Source organism: Ranitomeya variabilis, chromosome 2, assembly GCF_051348905.1.
Source record: "Ranitomeya variabilis isolate aRanVar5 chromosome 2, aRanVar5.hap1, whole genome shotgun sequence".
Classification (NCBI taxonomy): Eukaryota; Metazoa; Chordata; class Amphibia; order Anura; family Dendrobatidae; genus Ranitomeya; species Ranitomeya variabilis.
Window position 1 is genome coordinate 37,079,508 of NC_135233.1, and position 21,650 is coordinate 37,101,157.

A 21,650-nucleotide genomic window follows, 5' to 3' on the forward strand; every position below is an offset into this window, starting at 1 on the left:
CTTGCGGCTTGGTAGCAATGCGCCTTTGAAAAAGCAGAGAGGGCTGACACCTGGCTCTTAAGCGAGCCCAGGGACAGCCTGGCCTCCAGACCCGATTGAAGAAAACCAAGTAGTTTGGGGAGGGAATAAGGGAATGGGGTCTGGCCACGAGATTCGCACCAAGAAAGCTTTCCAGGTACGGTAATAAATCTTAGCCGAGGCTGGCTTCTGTGCCCTGATCATGGTTCCAATGACGTCCGGCGAGAGCCCTGCCTGGGTTAGTACCCAGGTCTCAAGGGCCACGCTGTCAAATTGAGAGCCCCTGATTTCTGGTGATAGAATGGGCCTTGTGATAGATCGGGGAGGTCGGGGAGACGCCAGGGGGCGTCTGCTGTAAGTTGTACGATGTCGGCGTACCATGTACATCTGGGCCAGTCCGGTGCGATTAGGCTGTTTGGAACTCCCTCTTGCTTGATCTTCCTCACCACCCTGGGTATCAGGGGGAGAGGTGGAAAAATGTACAGAAGCTGGAACTGGGTCCAGTCCTGAACCAGAGCGTCTGCTCCGAGCGACCGCAGATCGTGTGTTCTGGCCATGAAGATGGAGACCTTGGCATTGAAGTAGGATGCCATTAGGTCCACATCCGGGGTCCCCCAGAGGTGGCAGATCTGGCAAAAAATTTGGGGATGGAGACCACTCTCCCGAACCTATTCCTTGTCGGCTGAGGAAGTCTGCTTCCCAGTTGTCCACACCCGGAATGTGGACCGCCGAGAGAACCGACCCTGTGTCTGCCGCCCAGTGGAGGATGTGTGACACTTCTCGCATCGCCTGGGTACTGCGGGTCCCCCCTTGGTGATTTACATATGCCACGGCTGTGGCATTGTCCGACTGTATTCTGATGTGAGAAGCTGCCAGTAAATGATGGAAGGCCCTCAATGCCAGGAGGATGGCATGAATTTCCAGGATGTTGATGGGCATAGTCGCTTCCACTGGGGACCACTTGCCCTGTGGTGTAGGTGCACCGCACCCCAACCCGTCAGGCTCACATCGGTGGTCAGAACCTTCCATTGACCTTTGAGAAAGGATTTCCCCTTCGCTAGCGAGGTTGGCTTGAGCCACCAGTGCAGGGACCTCCTGGTTGACGACGTTAGCTGGAACTCCCTGTCGAGAGAAAAGGGATTCCTGTCCCAGGACTTGAGTATGGCTAGTTGGAGAGTCCTGAGGTGAAACTGGGCAAATGGGACCGCTTCTATCGCAACCCCCATCTTGCCGAGGACTCTCATGGCAAACTGGAGACATCGAGGAGGTTTGTGAAGGAGGGTGCGAACTCCTAGGCAGAGAGCCAGTGCCTTGTCCTTGGGCAGGAGCACTAGACTCCTGGAGGTGTTGAAGAGCATTCCCAGGAAGGTCAGGGACTGACTTGGGGTTGGTCATGACTTTTGTAGGTTGATTAACCAGCCCATGCGACTGAGAGTATCGGTTGTGATTGAGATGCTGAGCTCGCAGTCCTTGAAGGTGGGAGCCTTGATGAGTAGATCGTCCAGGTATGGAACGACTACTATGCCTCTGGAGTGCTGGATGTCCATGGTGGCTGCCATGACTTTGGTTAACACTCTGGGAGCCGTGGCGAGTCCGAACAGGAGAGCCACAAATTGGTAGTGGTCGTGGCCTATTGTGAACCTGAGAAACCTCTGATGGGCAGGTGCAATAGGTATATGCAGGTATGCGTCTTGTATGTCTATGGAGGCGAGATATTCTCCCTTCTCCATGGACGCAATGATGGACCAAAGGGACTCCATGCGGAAGTGACGAACCCGTACATATTTGTTGAGCTGTTTTAGGTCTAGTATGGGCGGTATGCTGCCTCATTTCTTGGGAACTATGAACAGATTGGAGTAGAACCCTCGGAAGCGGTCGGTCATGGGGACCGGTACTATGACTCCTGCTTGAGAAAGCGAGGAGACCGCTTGGTGGTAGGCACGAGCCTTGGCAGGTGGTTTTGGGGGGACAGAGAGGAAGAATCGGTCCGGTGGGTTGGAGGTGAAGTCTATTTTGTATCCGGAAGACACTAGGTCCCTGACCCACCTGTCTTCTGTAATAGGCAGCCAGACTTGATGAAAGAGCAAAAGTCGGCCGCCTACTGGTGTGGTGTCTTCCGGAGTCCGTAAGTCATGATGAGAAAGTCTGAGATTTTCCTCCTCTGGGCTTAGGCTGGCCTACTTTTGACTGCCAGGTCTTGTCCGACCTTTGCGTCGATCGTGAGTTGTCCCTGCGTGGGGAACGGTTACGATTTTGTGCTGGACGCGAGATGGACCAGCCCGAGGAGTTCCGAAAGGATCGGAATCGAGTTTGGTTACGCTTCTTGTAAGTGCGTTTAGGTCTTAGTTGGGGAAGAGAAGTACTCTTACCCCTGGTAGTGTTGGATATCATCGTGTCCAACTGTTCACCGAAAAGTCGCCCACTGAGTTAGGGGAGGTGCATGAGGGACTTCTTTGAGGCTGCGTCCGCTTTCCATTCCCACAGCCAGGATACGCCGAATTGTGATGGCGTTTGATGCTATCCCCGCTACTCCCCTTGCTGAATCCAAAAGCTGCATGAAGCATGTAATCTGCTACAACTGCTATTTGAACCGCTTGGTCCGACAGCTCAGGAGCGGATGCTTGGAGAGCTTGTAAATTTTTTGCCCAGGCCAGAATGGCCTTGGCAGCCCAAACTGAGGCGAATGTGGGAGCCAGGGATGCCCCTGCTGCCACGAAAATTGAACGAGCCATGCGTTCTACCTGCCAGTCTGCTGCGTCCCTGAGGGTTGAGCTGCTAGCCTAGAGACTGGAGGGTCCACTTCGGGTGGGTCTGTCCATTCCTTTGTGCCCTTCTGCGGGAAGGGGTACCTCGCCTCCAGATATTTGCGATTGGCAATTTTTTTCTCAGGCTGTGAGAGCTGCTTTTTAAGGATCGCCTTAAACTCTGGGTGGTTAGAGAAAACCTTAGGCGGCTTCAGAGGTCCTTCAAAGGAAATCTTGTGTTCTGGGGCCTCTGGTGGCGGTTCAGAAAAATCCAGCACCCGATGGATGGAAGAGATTATGTCCTCAACTAGCGCTGTATTGCTAGAGGGATTGGGATCAGGGACCCCTCCGTTTCCCTGTCTGAATCAGTCGCAGATGCCTTCTGAATCCTGTGCATCACTGAGGCGTCCCCTGCTGGGTGAGCTGGGGAGGAGGCCTTCTCTGGTCGGGGATTGCGGAGATCTGCATTGTCTGTCCCTGGAAGGGGACGGTCTAGATGACCTGGAGCTACGGTGTCTCTCCCTAGAGGGGGATGACCGTGTGCTATGGGATGACGCAGATGGACTTGATCTATGGATCCGCTTGCGTCCTGACCTGGATGTGCCAGGGTCGTCTTGTTCCTGAGTCAAGCTCTCCCTTTGCTGGGTAACGGTCATAGCCGAAGCATGTCCCTGCAGAGCCTGAAGCAATGTGGAGGTTAGGTTATCTATAGACTGCGTCATAGATTGCAACATCTGAGTAGCCCATTCTGGCGTGGCATTAGACACCGAAGCAGTGGCAGGGGCTGCTTGGAGCTGATACATTAGTCTGTATACAGCCCTGGCAGTGCGGGTACGTGCTGCCACTGGGGAGAGCGGTCCCGCAGGCTGTGCAGAATGCATAATAGCAGTTCTGCCTGGTTCTCTTGGACCTTGAGCCCAGCATAGTGCACAGAGTGCAGAAGGCTATGCAGAGGGCCTTATAGTTATGCAGAGAAAACTATAGGGGAGCATTATAGGGAATATGGATTCACAGCTGAGTAAAAAATCCAGCTGTGATCTTACCCCACCAGTGTGTCCCTAGGTCCAGCGCTGAAGATCCACAGTCCTGTGCCCCCCGGAGACTGGCTGGCCTGGTCCTGCTGACTGGGAGATGCAGGGTTAATCCCTGTGCAGCAGAAATGGCTGCTGATAAGAGGAAGGGGGAAAAGGGGGCGGAGAGCTGGAAAAAGGTGGCAGATCTGTGTAAAAATGCTCCTTTCTGTCTCGATCCGCCCCCTCTATGACACTGCAGTGTCATATTTGTCATCTGGGGGGCGGAAAGGAGGCTGCGGCTTCAGCTAGGCCAAAGCCGGGGCCTAAATTAGATGCCTGAGGCCCAGAAGGGCTCCAGACCGGCATGAAAGTCCGGGAGGGGATCGGATCTGAACCGGACCCCCCGGATTTAAAGGCAGGATAGCGGTGGGGCTGTAAGCGGAAGGGGGGCCCGGTGAGGGGTCCTCCTGAGGCAGTATAGAGCTGGTGCTGCCGCAGAGACAGGGGCGCAGGGAGCCCTGTGTCTCTATTGTGCCATGCCTGCCTGCACTCCCCCCGGCCCCGACAGGAGCCCGCAGCTGGGCTGGGGTCCCTGGATGCAGGCGCAGTGTGCTGGCCCATTGCTGGGAGCTGCAGAGTGCTGCCTGTACAGGCCCTACCTGAGGCGTCTCAACCTAATGCCCCCAAAGGGGGATTAGGGAGGGTGCTGCTGTGACCATCAGGGGGCTTTATCCTCGCCTCGACCTCAACCCAGAAACCAAAAGGAATTTGGGAAGGAGGGGGGGTCTCGACTTCGAACCAGCACCCGAGGGACTGGGGAAGGAGCGACATGGGGAACAGCCATCTCCACTTCAACCGGGCACCCCGTAATAGGGGGCCGAGGAAGGAGCCATGCCGGGATTCTCACAGGAGACCCACTTTTCTTCATCTGTAATCCCGTCGGAAAAAAACGGAGTAAAAAAAAAAATGGTGTGCCTCCTATGCGACACTAAGCAAAAACTGGAGAAGGCTGACGCCGTCCAGGGTTGTATACTGCAGAGGAGGAGCCACGGTTAATCTTTTTCAGATTATGCAGTGTCACCTCCTAGTGGACAGCAGCATAACATCCATGGTCCTGTGTCCCCCAATGAGGCGACAGAGTAAAAAGCGCATGATAATTACGCGCGCTTAATGTGGGGGCGTTAACGAAGCACTAGCATGAAGAAAAAGATGGCTGCTGTCGTTCAGAGACGCCACATTCTGTGCGCAGTTCTTCACGGGTAAACAGTGAGGCAGGTGGGTAGCTGCCGGGGACAGAGAAAGGGACATACCTGTAAAAGGTGAGTCCAGAATCCCTCTTCACTGACGAGGATCACATCAGGAGCCCTCAGGGTGGGTGAGGGTCACTGGAAACCGGGATCCTCCTTCCCGCACTGTCTCCGGATGGTGCAGAAGACGGCATCAACCCCTTACAAGAAGGGGGGAGGTCACCGCTGGTGACCACCGTCTTCCTCTCAGCCCTGTCCGAGGAGAGGGGTGAGGAGGGGAAAAGGCAAGGACTGGCCACCAATAATCATCCTGAAGCACCAGTAAAGTCCTGCCTGCGGGTCCGAGAGTGGGAGATGTTGGTGACAACACACTGCACTCTCGGTCGCATAAGTGTGGGAAAACAGGGTGAGACATTACACCCTGTTACCCTGAAGCTGAAGAACCTGAAAGACAAAGGAAAAAGATTAATAAAACACAACAGGTGACCTGAAAAGGAAAAGACGGATCTGGGAACAGATCCAGGTCTGCCTCCTACAGACACTAAGCACAAACTGAGGTACTTTGTGCCTGTCGGTGGGTGTATACTGCGGAGGAGGAGCTATCTTCTCTTTTTGCATAGTGTCAGCCTCCTAGTGACAGCAGCATACACCTGTGGTTACCTGTGTCCCCCAATGAAGCGATAAAGAAAGTTTTTTTTATATTTTATCTACTGCACGTCAAATTTTACTCTTGTTACAGAAGATACATGATTACACTGTGTATCCCGATGAAGCCAGCAAATTGGCGATACACTGGAGGAGTGGATTGTAAACGCACATTGTCTACCCTGATCCGTCTCCATTATAGATATACACTTCTCTTGTTGGAATATCACTTCTTTGTAATAACATCTGGGAAAATAAACAAGATCACATTATAGGAAATAATCATTTACAGCTTTTATATCTCATACTGGATTGTTACAGAGTGAGCACAAACACATCACAAATTGTAAAATATGCTCATATATTCTATTAGATAAAGGTTTTGTTAAAAAATAAAAAAAAATTCTCATTGGTCGATTTTATTTTCCAGCTCCGTTAATTCTGAAACATTAAATACTGTGCGAATAAACTGCATAACAAGACATTGGGTGCATTGAAGACGGCGGTGTGTGAAAACACCGGAGTGCAATGTTACTGTAGAAGCCACGCTGCCGAACTAGAAAAGTACTATGTCGCGTCTCGTGCAAATATTGCTATATACTTCTATTAAGAAAAAAAAATTAAATAATTTCAATAAATGCCTATGTGCGGTCAGTGTGTCCAGTAGCAGGATAAATATATAATATATATAGATCAATAAATTATTCACTAGCCTAAGTGTGGGTATATATATATATATATATATATATATATATATATATATATATATATATATATATATATATATATATATATATATATATATATATATATATATATAAAATTCTGCATATAAAAAGTTACACTGCTGCAGAAAAGCAGCTCAGTCCCAATCAGAATAATGCCATGCTCCAACCAACAGCAAGGAGAGACCCATCCACATGGCAGTCGTCTCTCCTAATAAAATGCAGCCTCGTGTAGAAAATGGGATGCAAGGGGATATTCACATGAGGAAGATCTGTTGCAGAAATGTCTGTGACTGGAAATCTAACGATCATCTCAATGGAGTCGATTTGGCAGGAAGCACATGGGTTTTGCAAGCCCTATTAAGATGAGTGAAACCGTGGCAGAAATTTAGAAGAGAAATGTCCCGAAATCCTGCACCAAAGTAGGTAACCCATAAAGTCAACTAATCCTTACTAAAGCTGAGCGAAACTATCCTTGGTCCAGCGGTCACGTCGGTACTCCGAGGAAGCCAGATGAGAGCCCTGTGAATGTCCTGATACCTGCTGCAATTTTGATTGCTTCTTTTGAATGCATTGAGGTGTCGTAGGGTCTACTAATCCGAAGAGGTGACCTAGATGCTGGGAGGTAGTAGGACTTTTGCAGGGTCCTGGTCTGGCAGTCATGGAGAACCAACCTTTTAACACTGGACAAGGGTCTTGCAAATCGTTTTCTCAACTCTAATCCCTACAGCTTCAGCCCTTCCCGGTGGTGCTGCTGATGATGGGACCCCTATGTATGATGTCCATATGCTTTAGAAGTTATTGTCTCAGCTAAGACACCCCCCTTTGAAATGTGGCAGCCAGTGATACGTTTATTACCCCAGCACCCCTGATTTTGTCAGGGGAAGCCAAGGCCAGCTAGGCCTTGACAATTACTGTTCTGGCACTTCAGATCAGGTGTTGCTTAAGTTCTCACTCAGACAGGGGTCCTGATTGGGAACAAACGATTATGGACAGAGCTTTTCTGGTTGTGGATCTGTCAGGTTTCCTATGGGATAGGACAGAGTTCTTCTCAGCCACTTAGCCGAGAAATAAATAGTGTTCTATCTTGCAAAGAAAAGCTTGTGCGTCCTGCCAATTAGTGTCAGACTATTTGACAGCTGGTAAATGCTGTGCGTAGAAGAAAGCAGGACTCCTGGGTTTCATATCCGTATTCCCATCTTACACACCTATGGCATAACCACAGGACAATCCCTTTTAAGCAAACCTTGAAACTGCAAAGAGCACTATGATCAAGTCGTTGCAACCATTAATTGGATCCCAACATTGCCGATTTTGGTACTCATGGTTTCCAATGAGTCGTGGCTGCAGAAGATTTGTCTCAAGAGCAACCTCAACTCGGGGTCAACGCTGAGTGCTGTGTCGCACCCTATTACTGCAGCATGATTAGATCGGCGAGGATTAAATCATCTTATATTGCATAGTCCTGGCAGGAAGAGTCACTTTTTTTACGGCGCGGTGAAGTGGAGGACTTGGTAGGAGATGGCGAGGCAGTACCAGAGGATTCATTTCCGCCATCACCGGGTGATGAACTTAAGTGAGGTACTTGAGAAACTTTTCGTCTGCTGTGAAACGCTCCTTCAAATCCACTTTTCTTCTTAGATTCAGTCTTGGGTTCGCATTCTTCTTCCACAATCCTCCGCCTGACATCGGTGATCTCGGGATGGCGACTGCTCTCCTCAGTGGCTTCCGAACACTTGGTTAGCTTTTGACCTGGTGCTGTGGGTTTCTTCTCGAGTTTGCTGCTCTCATGATCACTTGGTCGTGTCTCATTTTTGGCAAGCAAATTCCCGTTTTCAGAGTTAACTCTTTCGATGTTATTCTTAAAGCTGAAGGTCTGAAAATCCCGGTAGCTGTGGAAGCTTTCTGTGCGCCGCGCTCGGGCCAGCAAGGGGCTCTCACGGTAAGACCTTAGCGAGCCGTAAGTTGCTGCTTCATGGATCGTCTCGTGATGAAGTTGTAAACTATTAACAGTAAAAGTATAACGTCATTATAGAAATCTAGAGAAGGACAAAAATACAGCAAATAAAGCCAGCATTACCGCAGAAGGCATCGCTCCGGATGTATTAGCCTCATAGAATAAGTCTCTCTCAACAGTACTTTTTGTATGAAGGGTTCCCCAAAATATTGGCTGATTGTAGGGTGTTCTACTGCTATCGGCCTTAATCTGTCGGGGGAATTTGCTCAATTTGCCAGGAGCGTCACCACAGGAAATGTTACATGTGGCCTATTGATATCATGTTATGAGCAGATAAGTCTTTCAGAGCAGGAGATATTCTTTGTAGTTGCTTTGCACGTCTCTCTATCAATTTTCAAAACAGTGTAAGGCTAGGTTCACATTGCGTTAATGGGTGTCCGCTGGCGGACTCCGTTACATGGTGAAATTGTCGCAATTAACGTCATGTAACGGGCCCGTTAGCGCACCCATTGACAGCAATGTGCTAACGGGTTGCCAACGCATCGCTAGCGCATGCCATTTTCGGCACGCGCTAGCGATGTGCCGTTATTTTCTGACGGAAAGCAGCAGCGTCCGAGGTGCGCCCGCGGGATCTGCGCTAGCGGGATCGGCAAACACGATCCCCATAGATACATTGCGTTAGCGCAATCCGCTAGCGCTATGCGTTTAACGGATTGCCCTAACGCAATGTGAACCTAGCCTAACGAAATATGGGTTTTCTATACCTATCGCTATGTGGATGGGATATGAACAGATTTTTTGGCCAAATTCTACTCCACCCCTGATCAGTTGACTAAATGGTCTGCAGAGCTTTGGGGAGCGCCACATTCTTCAGTGTTTACCAGGGACAGCTCTGTACTTTTAGTAACGGGCCGTCCCCGGTATTAGAGCTCCGTCCAATTAACGTATATGAAACGGCGCTCCAGGGAGCTGTAACACCAGGCCCAGATCCGGCCCAAAGTACTGAGCTGTGTCCAGTAAACAATTAAAGGGATACAACTGAAGTGATGCTGCTTAGTGGGAAAGCCAAGAATGGGACTCCAACCAATCTGACATTCATGGTATATCCAATTAAAGGGCTTGTCTGATGCAAATATGTTACCATCTAGCCACAGGAGGTGGCAACTTATTAATCGGTATGGGGCCAACTGATAGTACCTGCAACGATCAGCAGAACGGGACACAAAGCCCTGTTATAATGGAGCTGCAGTGTGTATGCCCGACCTCCACTACCTTCACTGCCTATGCGGCTTCTGACCCCAACTCCATTCAATCCCTATGCGCCTTCCGACCCTCACTCCATTCACGGCCTATGCGGCTTCCGATCCCCTCTCCATTCACTGCCTGTGTGGCTTCTGATCTTCCACTCCATTCACGGCTTTTGCGGCTTCCGACCCCCACTCCATTCACTGCCTATGCGGCTTCCGACCCGCACTCCATTCACGGCCTATGCGGCTTCCGATCCCCACTCCATTCACTGCCTGTGTGGCTTCTGACCCCCCACTCCATTCACGGCTTTTGCGGCTTCCGACCCCCACTCCATTCACTGCCTATGCGGCTTCCGACCCGCACTCCATTCACGGCCTATGCGGCTTCCGATCCCCACTACATTCAAGGCCTAGGTGGCTTCTGACCCCCACTCCATTCACAGCCTATGTGGCTTCCAACCCTCAATTCATTCATTCAATAAGCAGCTCCTGACCCCCACTCAGTTCTTTCCCTATGGGGCTGCCGACCCCACTCCATTCATTCCTGATGCGGTTTCAGACCCCTACTCCATTCATTTCCTATGCGGCTGCCAACCCCCACTGCATTTTTTTCCAATGCGGCTGCCCACCTCCATACCATTCATTACCTACGCTGCTGCTGACCCCCCTCCATTCCTTCTCTATGTGGCTTCTGAGCACCATGCTTTTTTTCCCCACGTAGCCCCATAAAGAAAAAATGGAGACGTGGTTAACCATCTGACCTGTAGCTCCATTCTAAGGTGGATAAAAGTGGCCACAGTTCTGCCGATCGGTGGCGGTACTAGCAGTTAATAAGTTAGCATCTATCCTATAGATAGATGATAACTTGTTTTCACTGGACAAAATCTTTAAACATAAAAAATGTCAAGTTTTCCCACAGAAAAATGCCCAGAGTGAAAAGTAATTCTTGCAGTAAGTCCGTTTTCAAGGAACCCTTCCAACAAGTGGAACAAAAGAATGTACAAAGCAGTGATAACTTTAAAAACAAAATAAAAATTACATTTCTGCTTTGATTAAAAAATATAAAGCAATAATACCTGGAGCTGGAATCGCGCAGGCGACTTTGGTAAACTACAGAGGTGGCGGGGCTAATATTTGGGGTGGCACAGCGGGAAGCGCTCAGGTCACACTGGTCTAATAACGTTAGCAGCTCTTCCTCAGTCGGGCCTCCAACATCTGAAAAAGAAACAAGAAAAAAAAATGAAGTGATGCTGGTAATCGATTCCAGTCCTTTTGTGCCTTTTCTGCTCTGTACCTTTATCTTCGGTCTTTGTCACCATATCCATTGCGGTAGTCAGGTCCCACATCTGAATACTTCCGTTCGAGTGTCCAGTGAAAAGATAGCGTCGGGGTCTGGAGCCCATCCGGCTAGATCCTTCACATTCGCGGACAGTAAAACACGTGATGGTCGTGCAGTCGACTGCTTGGATTTCACAGATTCTGCAAGAGAAAACGTGTAATTTAAAGTTATATATTTTGTCCGACTAATGAAGAAAACCATAAGGGAACCTGTGCATGGTTCATTGGTGATGATCTTCCTTTGTACCTGGTTGTATATTTTTAAGGCCAGCAAGGTGGCTTAATGATTAGCTACATCATCCCACAGCCCCGGAGCCTTGGAATGGAGTACAACCCAAGAAAAGGAGATTTTTGTGTACTCACCGTAAAATCTCTTTCTCTTAGCCTCTAATTGGGGGACACAGGACCATGGTGTTATGCTGCTGTCCACTAGGAGGCGACACTATGCATAATCTGAAAAAGAATAACTGTGGCTCCTCCTGTACAGTATACACCCCTGGACGGCATCAGCCTTCTCCAGTTTTGTGCAAAAGCAGTAGGAGGAACGTAACATGAATAACATAATTATGCCTATAAGAAGGCAACTATGTACGAGCTCAAGAAACAATATGAGAACTCAACAGTTACAACAGCCCGGAAAGGGCAACAGGGTGGGAGCTGTGTCCCCCAATTAGAGGCTAAGAGAAAGAGATTTTACGGTGAGTACACAAAAATCTCCTTTACTCTGTCGCCTCATTGGGGGACACAGGACCATGGGACGTCCTAAAGCAGTCCCTGGGTGGGAAGCAATGGACGAATATTGTGCAGACAGGCCCGTACACTTAGGGCACCGCCGCCTGCAGGACACGTCTACCCAGGCTCGCGTCCGCTGAGGACTGGGTATGAACCCTGTAGTGTTTAGTAAACGTGTGCAAGCTAGTCCAAGTGGCCGCCTTACACACTTGTTGTGCCGAAGCCTGGTGCCGAATGGCCCAGGAGGCCCCTACCGCCCGTGTAGAGTGTGCCGTAATACCGGCTGGAAGAGAATTCTTAAGGCGGTATGCCTCTTGTATGGTGGATTTGATCCACCTGGCAAGAGTAGCTTTGGAAGCTGGCATACCCTTGTGGCCGCCTTCCGGAAGGAGGAAAAGGGAATCAGACCTCCGGAAGGACGCAGTCCTAGACACGTATATACGCAAAGCCCTGACAAGGTCCAGCGTATGCAGAGCCTTCTCCACTCTATGAACCGGAACCGGACAAAGGGATGGTAATGAAATTTCCTCATTGAGGTGGAAGTCGGACACAACCTTCGGAAGGAAGGATGGGACCGTACGAAGAACTACCTTGTCCTGGTGAAATGCCAGGAAAGGCCGTCTGCAGGAGAGTGCTGTCAGTTCAGACACCCTGCGTAGCGAGGTGATTGCCACCAGGAAAACCACCTTCTGGGAAAGAAGGCGGAGCGGGACCTCCTTAAGGGGTTCGAAGGGTGGTTCCTGCAATGCTGTCAGGACCAGGTTGAGGTCCCACGTTTCTAGTGGTCGTCTGTAGGGGGGAACCAATCGGGAAACCCCCTGAAGGAAAGTCCTTACTTGCGGCTTGGTAGCAATGCGCTTTTGGAAAAGCACTGAGAGGGCTGACACCTGGCTCTTAAGCGAGCCCAATGACAGCCTGGCCTCCAGACCCGATTGGAGAAAACCAAGTACTTTGGGTAGGGAATAAGGGAGTGGGATCTGGCCACGAGATTCGCACCAGGTAAAGAAAGCTTTCCAGGTACGGTAATAAATCTTGGCAGAGGCTGGTTTCCGTGCTCTGATCATGGTTCCAATGACATTTGTCGAGAGCCCTGCCTGGGTTAGAACCCAGGTCTCAAGGGCCACGCCGTCAAATTGAGAGCCCCTGAGATCTGGTGGTAGAACGGCCCCTGTGATAGAAGATCGTGGCGGTCGGGGAAACGCCAGGGGGCGTCTGCTATGAGTTGTACGATGTCGGCGTACCATGTGCGTCTGGGCCAGTCCGGTGCAATGAGGATGGTTGGAACTCCCTCTTGTTTGATCTTCCTCACCACTCTGGATATCAGGGGGAGAGGTGGAAAAATATACAGAAGCTGGAACTGGGTCCAGTCCTGAACCAGAGCGTCTGCTTCGAGCGACCGCAGATCGTGTGTTCTGGCAATGAAGTTGGAGACCTTGGCATTGAAATGGGATGCCATTAGGTCCACATCTGGGGTCCCCCAGCGGAGACAGATCTGTTGAAAAATTTCGGGATGGAGAGACCACTCTCCCGAGTCTATTCCTTGTCGGCTGAGGAAGTCTGCTTCCCAGTTGTCCACACCCGGAATGTGGACCGCCGAAAGAACCGACCCTGTGTCCTCCGCCCAACTGAGGATATGTGACACTTCCCGCATCGCCTGGGTACTGCGGGTCCCCCCTTGATGATTCACATATGCCACAGCCGTGGCATTGTCCGACTGTATCCTGATGTGAGAGGCTGCCAGTAAGTGATGGAAGGCCCTCAATGCCAGAAGGATGGCACGAATTTCCAGGATGTTGATGGGCATGGTCACTTCCGCTGGGGACCACTTGCCCTGTGGTGTAGGTGCACCGCACCCCAACCCGTCAGACTCGCGTCGGTGGTCAGAACCTTCCATTGACCTGAGAGAAAGGTTTTCCCCTTTACTAGCGAGGTTGGCTTGAGCCACCAGTGCAGGGACCTCCTGGTTGACGACGTTAGCTGGAACTCCCTGTCGAGAGAGAAGGGATTCCTGTCCCAGGACTTGAGAATGGCTAGTTGGAGAGGTCTGAGGTGAAACTGGGCAAATGGGATGGCTTCTATTGCTGCTGCCATCTTGCCGAGGACTCTCATGGCAAAACGGAGAGATCGAGGGGGTTTGCGGAGGAGGGTGCGAACTGCTAGTCGGAGGGCCAGTGCCTTGTCCTTGGGAAGGAGCACTAGACCCCTGGAGGTGTTGAATAACAATCCCAGGAAGGTCAGGGACTGACTCGGGGTTGGTGATGACTTTTGTAGGTTGATTAACCAGCCCATTCGACTGAGAGTATCGGTTGTGATTGAGACGCTGAGCTCGCAGTCCTTGAAGGTGGGAGCCTTGATGAGTAGATCGTCCAGGTATGGAACGACTACTATGCCTCTGGAATGCAGGATGTCCATGGTTGCTGCCATGACCTTGGTGAACACTCTGGGAGCCGTGGCGAGTCCAAAGGGGAGAGCCACGAATTGGTAGTGGTCCTGGCCTATTGCGAACCTGAGTAACCTCTGATGGGCAGGTGCAATGGGTATAAGCAGGTATGCGTCTTGTATGTCTATGGAGGCGAGATATTCTCCCTTCTCCATGGACGCAATGATGGACCAAAGGGACTCCATGCGGAAGTGACGGACCCGTACATATTTGTTGAGCTGTTTTAGGTCTAGTATGGGCCGTACGCTGCCTCCCTTCTTGGGAACTACGAACAGACTGGAGTAGAACCCTCGGAAGCGGTCGGTCGTGGGTACCGGTACTATGACTCCTGATTGATAAAGCGAGGAGACCGCTTGGTGGTAGGCTCGAGCCTTGGCTGGCGGTTTTGGGGGGACAGAGAGGAAGAACCGGTCCGGTGGGTTGGAGGTGAAGTCTATTTTGTATCCGGAAGACACTAGTTCCATGACCCCCCTGTCTTCTGTAATAGGCAGCCAGACTTGATGAAAGAGCAAAAGTCGGCCGCCTACTGGTGTGGTGTCTTCCGGAGTCCGTGAGTCATGAGGAAGAGAAAGTCTGAGATTTTCCTCCTCTGGGCTTAGACTGGCCTGCTTTTGACTGCCAGGTCTTGTCCGACCTTTGCGTCGATCGCGAGTTGTCCCTGCGTGGGGAACGGTTACGATTTTGTACTGGACGTGAGACGGACCAGCCGGAGGAATTCCGAAAGGATCGGAATCGAGTTTGGTTACGCTTCTTGTAAGTGCGTTTAGGTTTCAGTTGGGGAAGAGAAGTACTCTTACCCCCTGTGGCGTTGGATATCATAGTATCCAACTGTTCACCGAAAAGTCTCCCACTGAGGTAGGGGAGGTGCGTGAGGGACTTTTTTGAGGCTGCGTCCGCTTTCCATTCCCACAGCCAGAGGATACGCCGAATCGTGATGGCGTTTGATGCTATCCCCGCGACTCCCTTTGCTGAATCCAGAGCTGCATGGAGCATGTAATCTGCTACAACTGCAATTTGAACCGCTTGGTCCGACAGTTCAGGAGCGGATGCTTGGAAGGCTTGTAAATTCTTTGCCCAGGCCAGGATGGCCTTGGCAGCCCAAACTGAGGCGAACGCGGGAGCCAGGGATGCCCCTGCTGCCTCGAAAATTGAACGAGCCATGCGTTCTACCTGCTGGTCTGCTGCGTCCCTGAGGGTTGAGCTATCTGGCAGTGAAAGGAGGGTCTGTGCTGCTAGCCTGGAGACTGGGGGATCCACTTCAGGTGGATCTGTCCATTCCTTGGTGTCCTTCTGTGGGAAGGGGTAGCTCGCCTCCAGATATTTGCGATTAGCGAATTTTTTCTCAGGCTGTGAGAGCTGTTTTTTAAGGATCGCCTTAAACTCTGGGTGGTTAGAGAAAACCTTAGGCGGCTTCAGAGGTCCTTCAAAGGAAATCTTATGTTCTGGGGCCTCTGGTGGCGGATCAGAAATGTCCAGCACCCGATGGATGGACGATATTATGTCCTCAACTAGCGCTGTATTGCTAGGAGGGATTGGGATCAGGGACCCCTCCGTTTCTCTGTCCGAGTCAGAGTCGCAGATGCCTTCCGAATCCTGTGTATCACTGAGGCGTCCCCTGCTGGGTGGGCTGGGGAGGAGGCCTTCTCTGGTTGGGGATTGCGGAGATCTGCATTGTCTGTCCCTGGAATGGGACGGTCTAGATGACCTGGAGCTACGGTGTCTCTCCCTAGAGGGGGATGACCGTGTGCTATGGGATGACGCAGATGGACTTGATCTATGGATCCGCTTGCGTCCTGACCTAGACGTGGATGTGCCAGGGTCATCTTGTTCCTGAGTCAAGCTCTCCCTTTGCTGGGTAACGGTGATAGCCGGGGCATGACCCTGCAGAGCCTGAAGCAATGTGGAAGTTAGGTTATCTATAGACTGCGTCATAGATTGCGATATCTGAGTGGCCCATTCCGGCGTGGCATTAGACACCGAGGCATTGGCAGGGGCTTCTTGAGGCTGTGACACATTAGTTTGTATACAGTTCTGACAATGCGGGTACGTGCTACTACTGGGGAGAGCGGTCCCGCAGGCTGTGCAGAATGCATAATAGCAGTTCTGCCTGGTTCTCTTGGACCTTGAGCCCTGCATAGTGCACAAAGTGCAGAGGTGCTGCCAGCAGATGGACCTTACAGGGGTAGAGAACCTACAGGGGAGCCTTATAGGTAATATGGATTCACAGCTGAGTAAAAAGAACCCAGCTGTGATCTTACCCCACCAGTGTGCCCCTAGGTCCAGCGCCGAAGATCCACAGTCCTGTGCCCCCCGGAGACTGGCTGCCTGGTCCTGCAGACCGGGAGATGCAGGGTTAATCTGCAGCCGAAAATGGATGCAGAGACAGAGAAGAGAGGAGGAGAAGGGGGCGGAGAGCTGTAAAAAGGCGGCAAGGCTGTGTAAAAACGCGCCCTTTCTGTCTCGATCCGCCCCCTGTATGACACGGTAGAGTGTCATATTTGTCATCCGGGGGGCGGGCCGGGGGGTGGAGAGGAGGCTGTGGCTTCAGCTAGGCCGAAGCCGGGGCCTAAAGTAGATGCCTGAGGCCCAGAAGGGCTCCAGGCCGGCGCGAAAGTCCGGGAGGGGGTCGGATCTGAACCGGACCCCTCCGGATTTAAAGGCAGGATAGCGGTGGGGCTGTAAGCAAGAGGGGAGCCCTGTGAGGGGTCCCCCTGAGGCAGTATAGAGCTGGTGCTGTCGCAGAGACAGGGACGCAGGGAGCCCTGTGTCTGTATGTGCCATGCCTGCCTGCACTCCCCCCGGCCCCAACAGGAGCCCGCAGCTGGGCTGGGGTCCCTGGATGCAGGCGCAGTGTGCTGGCCCATTGCTGGGAGCTGTAGGATGCTGCCTGTACAGGCCCTACCTGAGGCGTCTCAACCTAATATCCCCAGAGGGGGATAGGGAGGGTGCTTGTCACCTTCAGGGGCCTTTATCCTCGCCTCGACCTCAACCCAGAAACCAAAAGGAATTGGGGAAGGAGGGGGGGTCTCGACTTCGAACCAGCACCCGAGGGGCTGGGGAAGGAGCAGCATGGGGAATAGCCATCTCAACTTCAACTGGGCACCCCATAATAGGGGGCCGAGGAAGGAGCCATGCCGGGAGTCTCACAGGAGACCCTCTTTTCTTCATCTGTAATCCCGTCGGAAAACGGAGTAAAAATCTTTAGGTGTGCCTCCTTTGCGACACTAAGCAAAAACTGGAGAAGGCTGATGCCGTCCAGGGGTGTATACTGTACAGGAGGAGCCACAGTTAATCTTTTTCAGATTATGCATAGTGTCGCCTCCTAGTGGACAGCAGCATAACACCATGGTCCTGTGTCCCCCAATGAGGCGACAGAGTAAGTATCCGGGTGAAGTGTTGAAAGTTCTTTTTTTCTGGCCATTTTGAGGGTTTAATGAAACCAGATTCTCGCTTCTCAACTAGCTCAAAGGTAGGCCATATTTAGGGTATGTGTCCACGTTCAGTTTTGCTTCAGGCTTTGGTCAGGATTTTATGCAGGTAAAATCCTGACCAAAACTGCACCTGAGGTCACTGGCAGGTCACCTGCGGTGTACCTGCGTGTTTTGCTCATAGTAGCAACATGCTGCGTTTTGAAAAAACGCACCGCGCATGCGTTTTCGTGGCAAAAACGCATGCGTTTTTTAACGCATAGTGGAGTCGGGATTTCATGAAATCCCCTCCACTATGCTGTAACATCTGGATGCTGCGTTTTTGACGCTGCGGAAAAACGCAGCGTCAAAAACGCAGCGTTTCCTGAACGTGGAAACATACCCTTATAGGTTCCCTAATCAGCCAAACTGTTTTCAGCTGTGCTAACATACTTTCACTTTTTCAAGGGTATTATAACCATCCATTAGCCTTCTTACACAGTTAGCAAACACAAAGTACCATAAGAACACTGGAGTGATGGTTGTTGGAAATGGGCCTCTATACACCTATGAAGATGCTACATTACAAACCAGACTTTTGCAGCTAGAATAGTCATTTACCACATTAACAATGTATAGAGTGTATTTCTGAAACATTTAATGTTAGCTTGATTGGAAAAACTGTGCTTTTCTTTGAAAAATAAGGAAATTTCTAAGTGACACTAAACTTTTGAACGGTAGTGTATATATATATATATATATCGCACACACATACACTTTTTTAATGTAAGTTTTTTTTTTCTGACAGGCACTCTTTAAAAGTAGTGGACAACCTATTCTCTGTCAATAGGCCTTCAGATTATCAATTTTCTATTTTTGTCCAGGAAAAAAAAAATAAAAAAAATCAATAACACTTTACTTATTCATTTAGTTACCTTTTCCCAGTTGAAGAAAGCCTGACAAACAACTTATTAGTAACAGGAACCACCTTCTGGATAAACACTTGCTGGTCGTCTCGTTCTCCAAAAGGTCCTGGGAAGAAATTTTTACAAATCCGTTCACTTACTGAGGAATTAGACAATTAGTTTACTTGCTTTTATAGGATTGCCAGGAGCTCCGGCTTTAGTGTCCATGCAATGAATTTTATAGAATCCACCTTCACGGGGACCTAATAAATGCAGCATTACCAGATTGTTCATACTATGGGATGGCCATAAGAGCAGACACATAACTTAAAGGGGTATTCCCATCTCCAAGATCCTATCCCAATATGTAGTAGATATAATAATAGCAAATACTTCCAATTAGAAACGTAGTATAGTTTTTCTGATTCGCTATGTCTCTTTCCTCATGTGCAGGCATTGCAGGACCTTAAGTATCCATGGTTGCATCCACTCATAAAGTGACAGCTAGTTGTTAGTGGTTGTAACCATGGGATACCTAAGGTCCTGCAATGCCTGCACATGAGGAAAGAGACCTAGTGCAACAGAAAAACTATACTACATTTCTAATTGGAGTTATTTGCTAATATTATTATTATTATTATTATTACATATTAGATAGAACTTAAACCATTACCACAACCGTTATGGAACTCCCAGAGGTTGAACCACCACTTACTAAAATCATGGCATATGAATTTTTATAAAATTACGTCATCGCTATGATATTTAATTTTTTTTTTTACTGGATTTAAAAACAAAAAAATTGCATCATGTGAACGCTGCCTAAGAGAACTTTAATACACGTTACATTTAGCACCCGGGACTGATTGTGACTATGCTGGACTGCCAACATAGCCGTGCGCCTACATAGCCGTGCGCCAGGAGCGTATGTACCGTGTGATTATGCACTCTACCTATATCGTTGCCTGATGAATAGCTGCCGTGGCTCTCAGTCTCCTCCAGAGATAGGATTTTAAAGGAGGCGAGCGGAGTGGAGCCCGGCTGGGTGGAGATCATTCCTCTGAAGCGAGTTACGGTCCAGGTCCGGACATGGTTATTGTCGGCACAAACTAAAGTGATACACAAAACACAGAGGGTAATTTACTATAAAGCATCTGTACATTGCATAAGAGAGTCTGTGTGTGTATGCACATATACATACATCATACACACACGCACACTAGAATATATATGTATACACCTTTTTTCAATGTTAGTACTTTCGACATTGTTATTATCTTGCACACAAATTGTACTGTAATGCCGCCATACCTGACACCAAGTGTTTCTCTGACAACATGATCTTAGTAACCGGGCTCCTGTGAACAGTAAACGTCTGGAAGAGCTGCGGGCCGGAGCCGACAGTCTCAGGATGCTGCACGATCACCCTGACCGCTCCAGAACTCGTGCCATAAGCGATCTCTATCCAGTTTCCGCTGACGCCTGTTCAGAATACGGCGGGAGAAGGGACAGATTTATTATAAGATCACTATGTCTGAAGATGGCATAAAAGCTTCTGGTTATTCACTCAATTGTCACGCTCATTGGTATCTGTGAGATAACAGTGTCGCACAGATCATGGAGCTATGTTCTTCAGCAATCAAAACAGCTTCATCTTAAAGGGAATCTGTCACCTGAATTTGGCGGGACCAGTTTTGGGTCATAGGGGCGGGGTTTTCGGGTGTTTGATTCACCCTTTCCTTACCCGCTGGCTGCATGCTGGCCGCAATATTGGATTGAAATTCATTCTCTGTCCTCCGGAGTACACGCCTACGCAATGCAATATTGCCTTGTGCTGGCGTGTACTTTAACTCCCAAGTGCACGGTACGCAGCGTTCATTACAGAACGATGCCTACCTGTACATGAATGGTGACATCATCAGGGTGGGCGGGGTAAGCGCCCAATGTGCTCCCGTCCTCCTATCCCAGAAGAGGAGCTGCTGCGAGAGTCCAAAGCCTGACTGCCTGGTGATTTCTGTACCCCTCAGCTATGTGCCCTAATATGATCTCTGTGCCTCCCAGCTATGTGCCCCCTGTGATCTCTGTGGCCCCGAGCTATGTGTCCCGTGATTTCTGTGCTTCGAAGCTATGTGCCCCACTGTGATCTCAGTGGCACCAGCTATGTGCCCCCTCTGTGATCTCTGTGCCCCCCAGCTATGTGCCCCGTGATTTCTGTGCCCCCCCAGCTATGTGCCCCCTGTGATCTTTGTGCCCCCAAACTATATGCCCTCCTGTGATCTCTGTACCTCCCAGCTATTTGCCCCCATGTGATCTCTGTGCCCTCCAGCTATGTGCCCCCATGTGATCTCTGTGGCCCAAACTATGTGTTCCGTGATTTCTGTGCCCCCCCCCAGCTGTGTGCCCCCATGTGATCTCTGTGCCTCCCAGCTATGTGCCCCCCTGTGATCTGTGGCCCCAACTATGTGCCCCCTGTGATTTCTGTGCCCCCCCAGCTATGTGCCCTTCTGTGATCTCTCTGCCCCCCAGCTATATGCCCCCCTGTGATTTCTGTGCCCTCCAGCTAAGTGCACCCCTGTGATCTGTGACTCCCAGCTTTGTGCCCCCCCTGTGCTCTATGTGCCAACCTGCTATGTACCTCCCTGTGATATTTGTGCTCCCCTGTGATCTCTGTGCCCTTGTGATCTCTGTGACCTCCAGCTAGGTGCCTCCCAGCTATGCTCCCCTGTGATCTTTGTGCACCCCCCCTGTGATCTGTGTGCCCCCCCCGCGATGCCTGTCCCCCCCCAGTGCAGTATATGCCCCAAGTGATATGTATATTCCCCAGTGATACATTTTCCCCAGAAGTGCTGTATTGAGTACTGTATATCGCCCCCAGTACTGTATATCCCCCCATATGTGATGTACAAAGCCCCCAGTGCTGTATATAGCCCCCAGTGATGTATGTGACTCCACCAGTGATGTATATTCCCCCCAGGGACATATATACCCCCAGTGCTGTCTGTGCTTCCTAGTGATGTGTATATAGCCCCTCAGTGAAGTCTATTCCCCCCAGCTTCCCCGGTGATGAATATGTCTCAGCATCTTCTGTGATACCTATGCCCCCCAGCCCCTCCTGCAATTTATATGATCCCAGAGTCTCCTGTGATTATTATACAGCAGTCTCAATGTTTCCTATGTTATGTATGTACAGCCGTCCCATCGTCTCCTATGTGGTGTATATACAGCTGTCTCA

The 21,650-nt window shown here is 50.3% G+C and overlaps 1 protein-coding gene across 1 annotated transcript in view; it reads right to left on the reverse strand.

Annotated features, from left to right (window-relative positions):
* Positions 1-6,463: 6,463 nt before the first annotated feature.
* The window catches only part of KCTD3 (potassium channel tetramerization domain containing 3), a 96,965-nt gene continuing 81,778 nt past the window's right edge, over positions 6,464-21,650 (reverse strand). Inside the window, exons 13-18 of the mRNA XM_077282274.1 lie at positions 19,730-19,900; positions 19,372-19,527; positions 18,449-18,545; positions 10,891-11,075; positions 10,673-10,811; positions 6,464-8,395 (exon numbers count right to left, since the gene is read on the reverse strand). Coding sequence (XP_077138389.1) covers positions 7,843-8,395; positions 10,673-10,811; positions 10,891-11,075; positions 18,449-18,545; positions 19,372-19,527; positions 19,730-19,900 — 1,301 coding nt within the window. The 3' untranslated portion in view covers positions 6,464-7,842. The remainder of the gene's footprint in view (positions 8,396-10,672; positions 10,812-10,890; positions 11,076-18,448; positions 18,546-19,371; positions 19,528-19,729; positions 19,901-21,650) is intronic.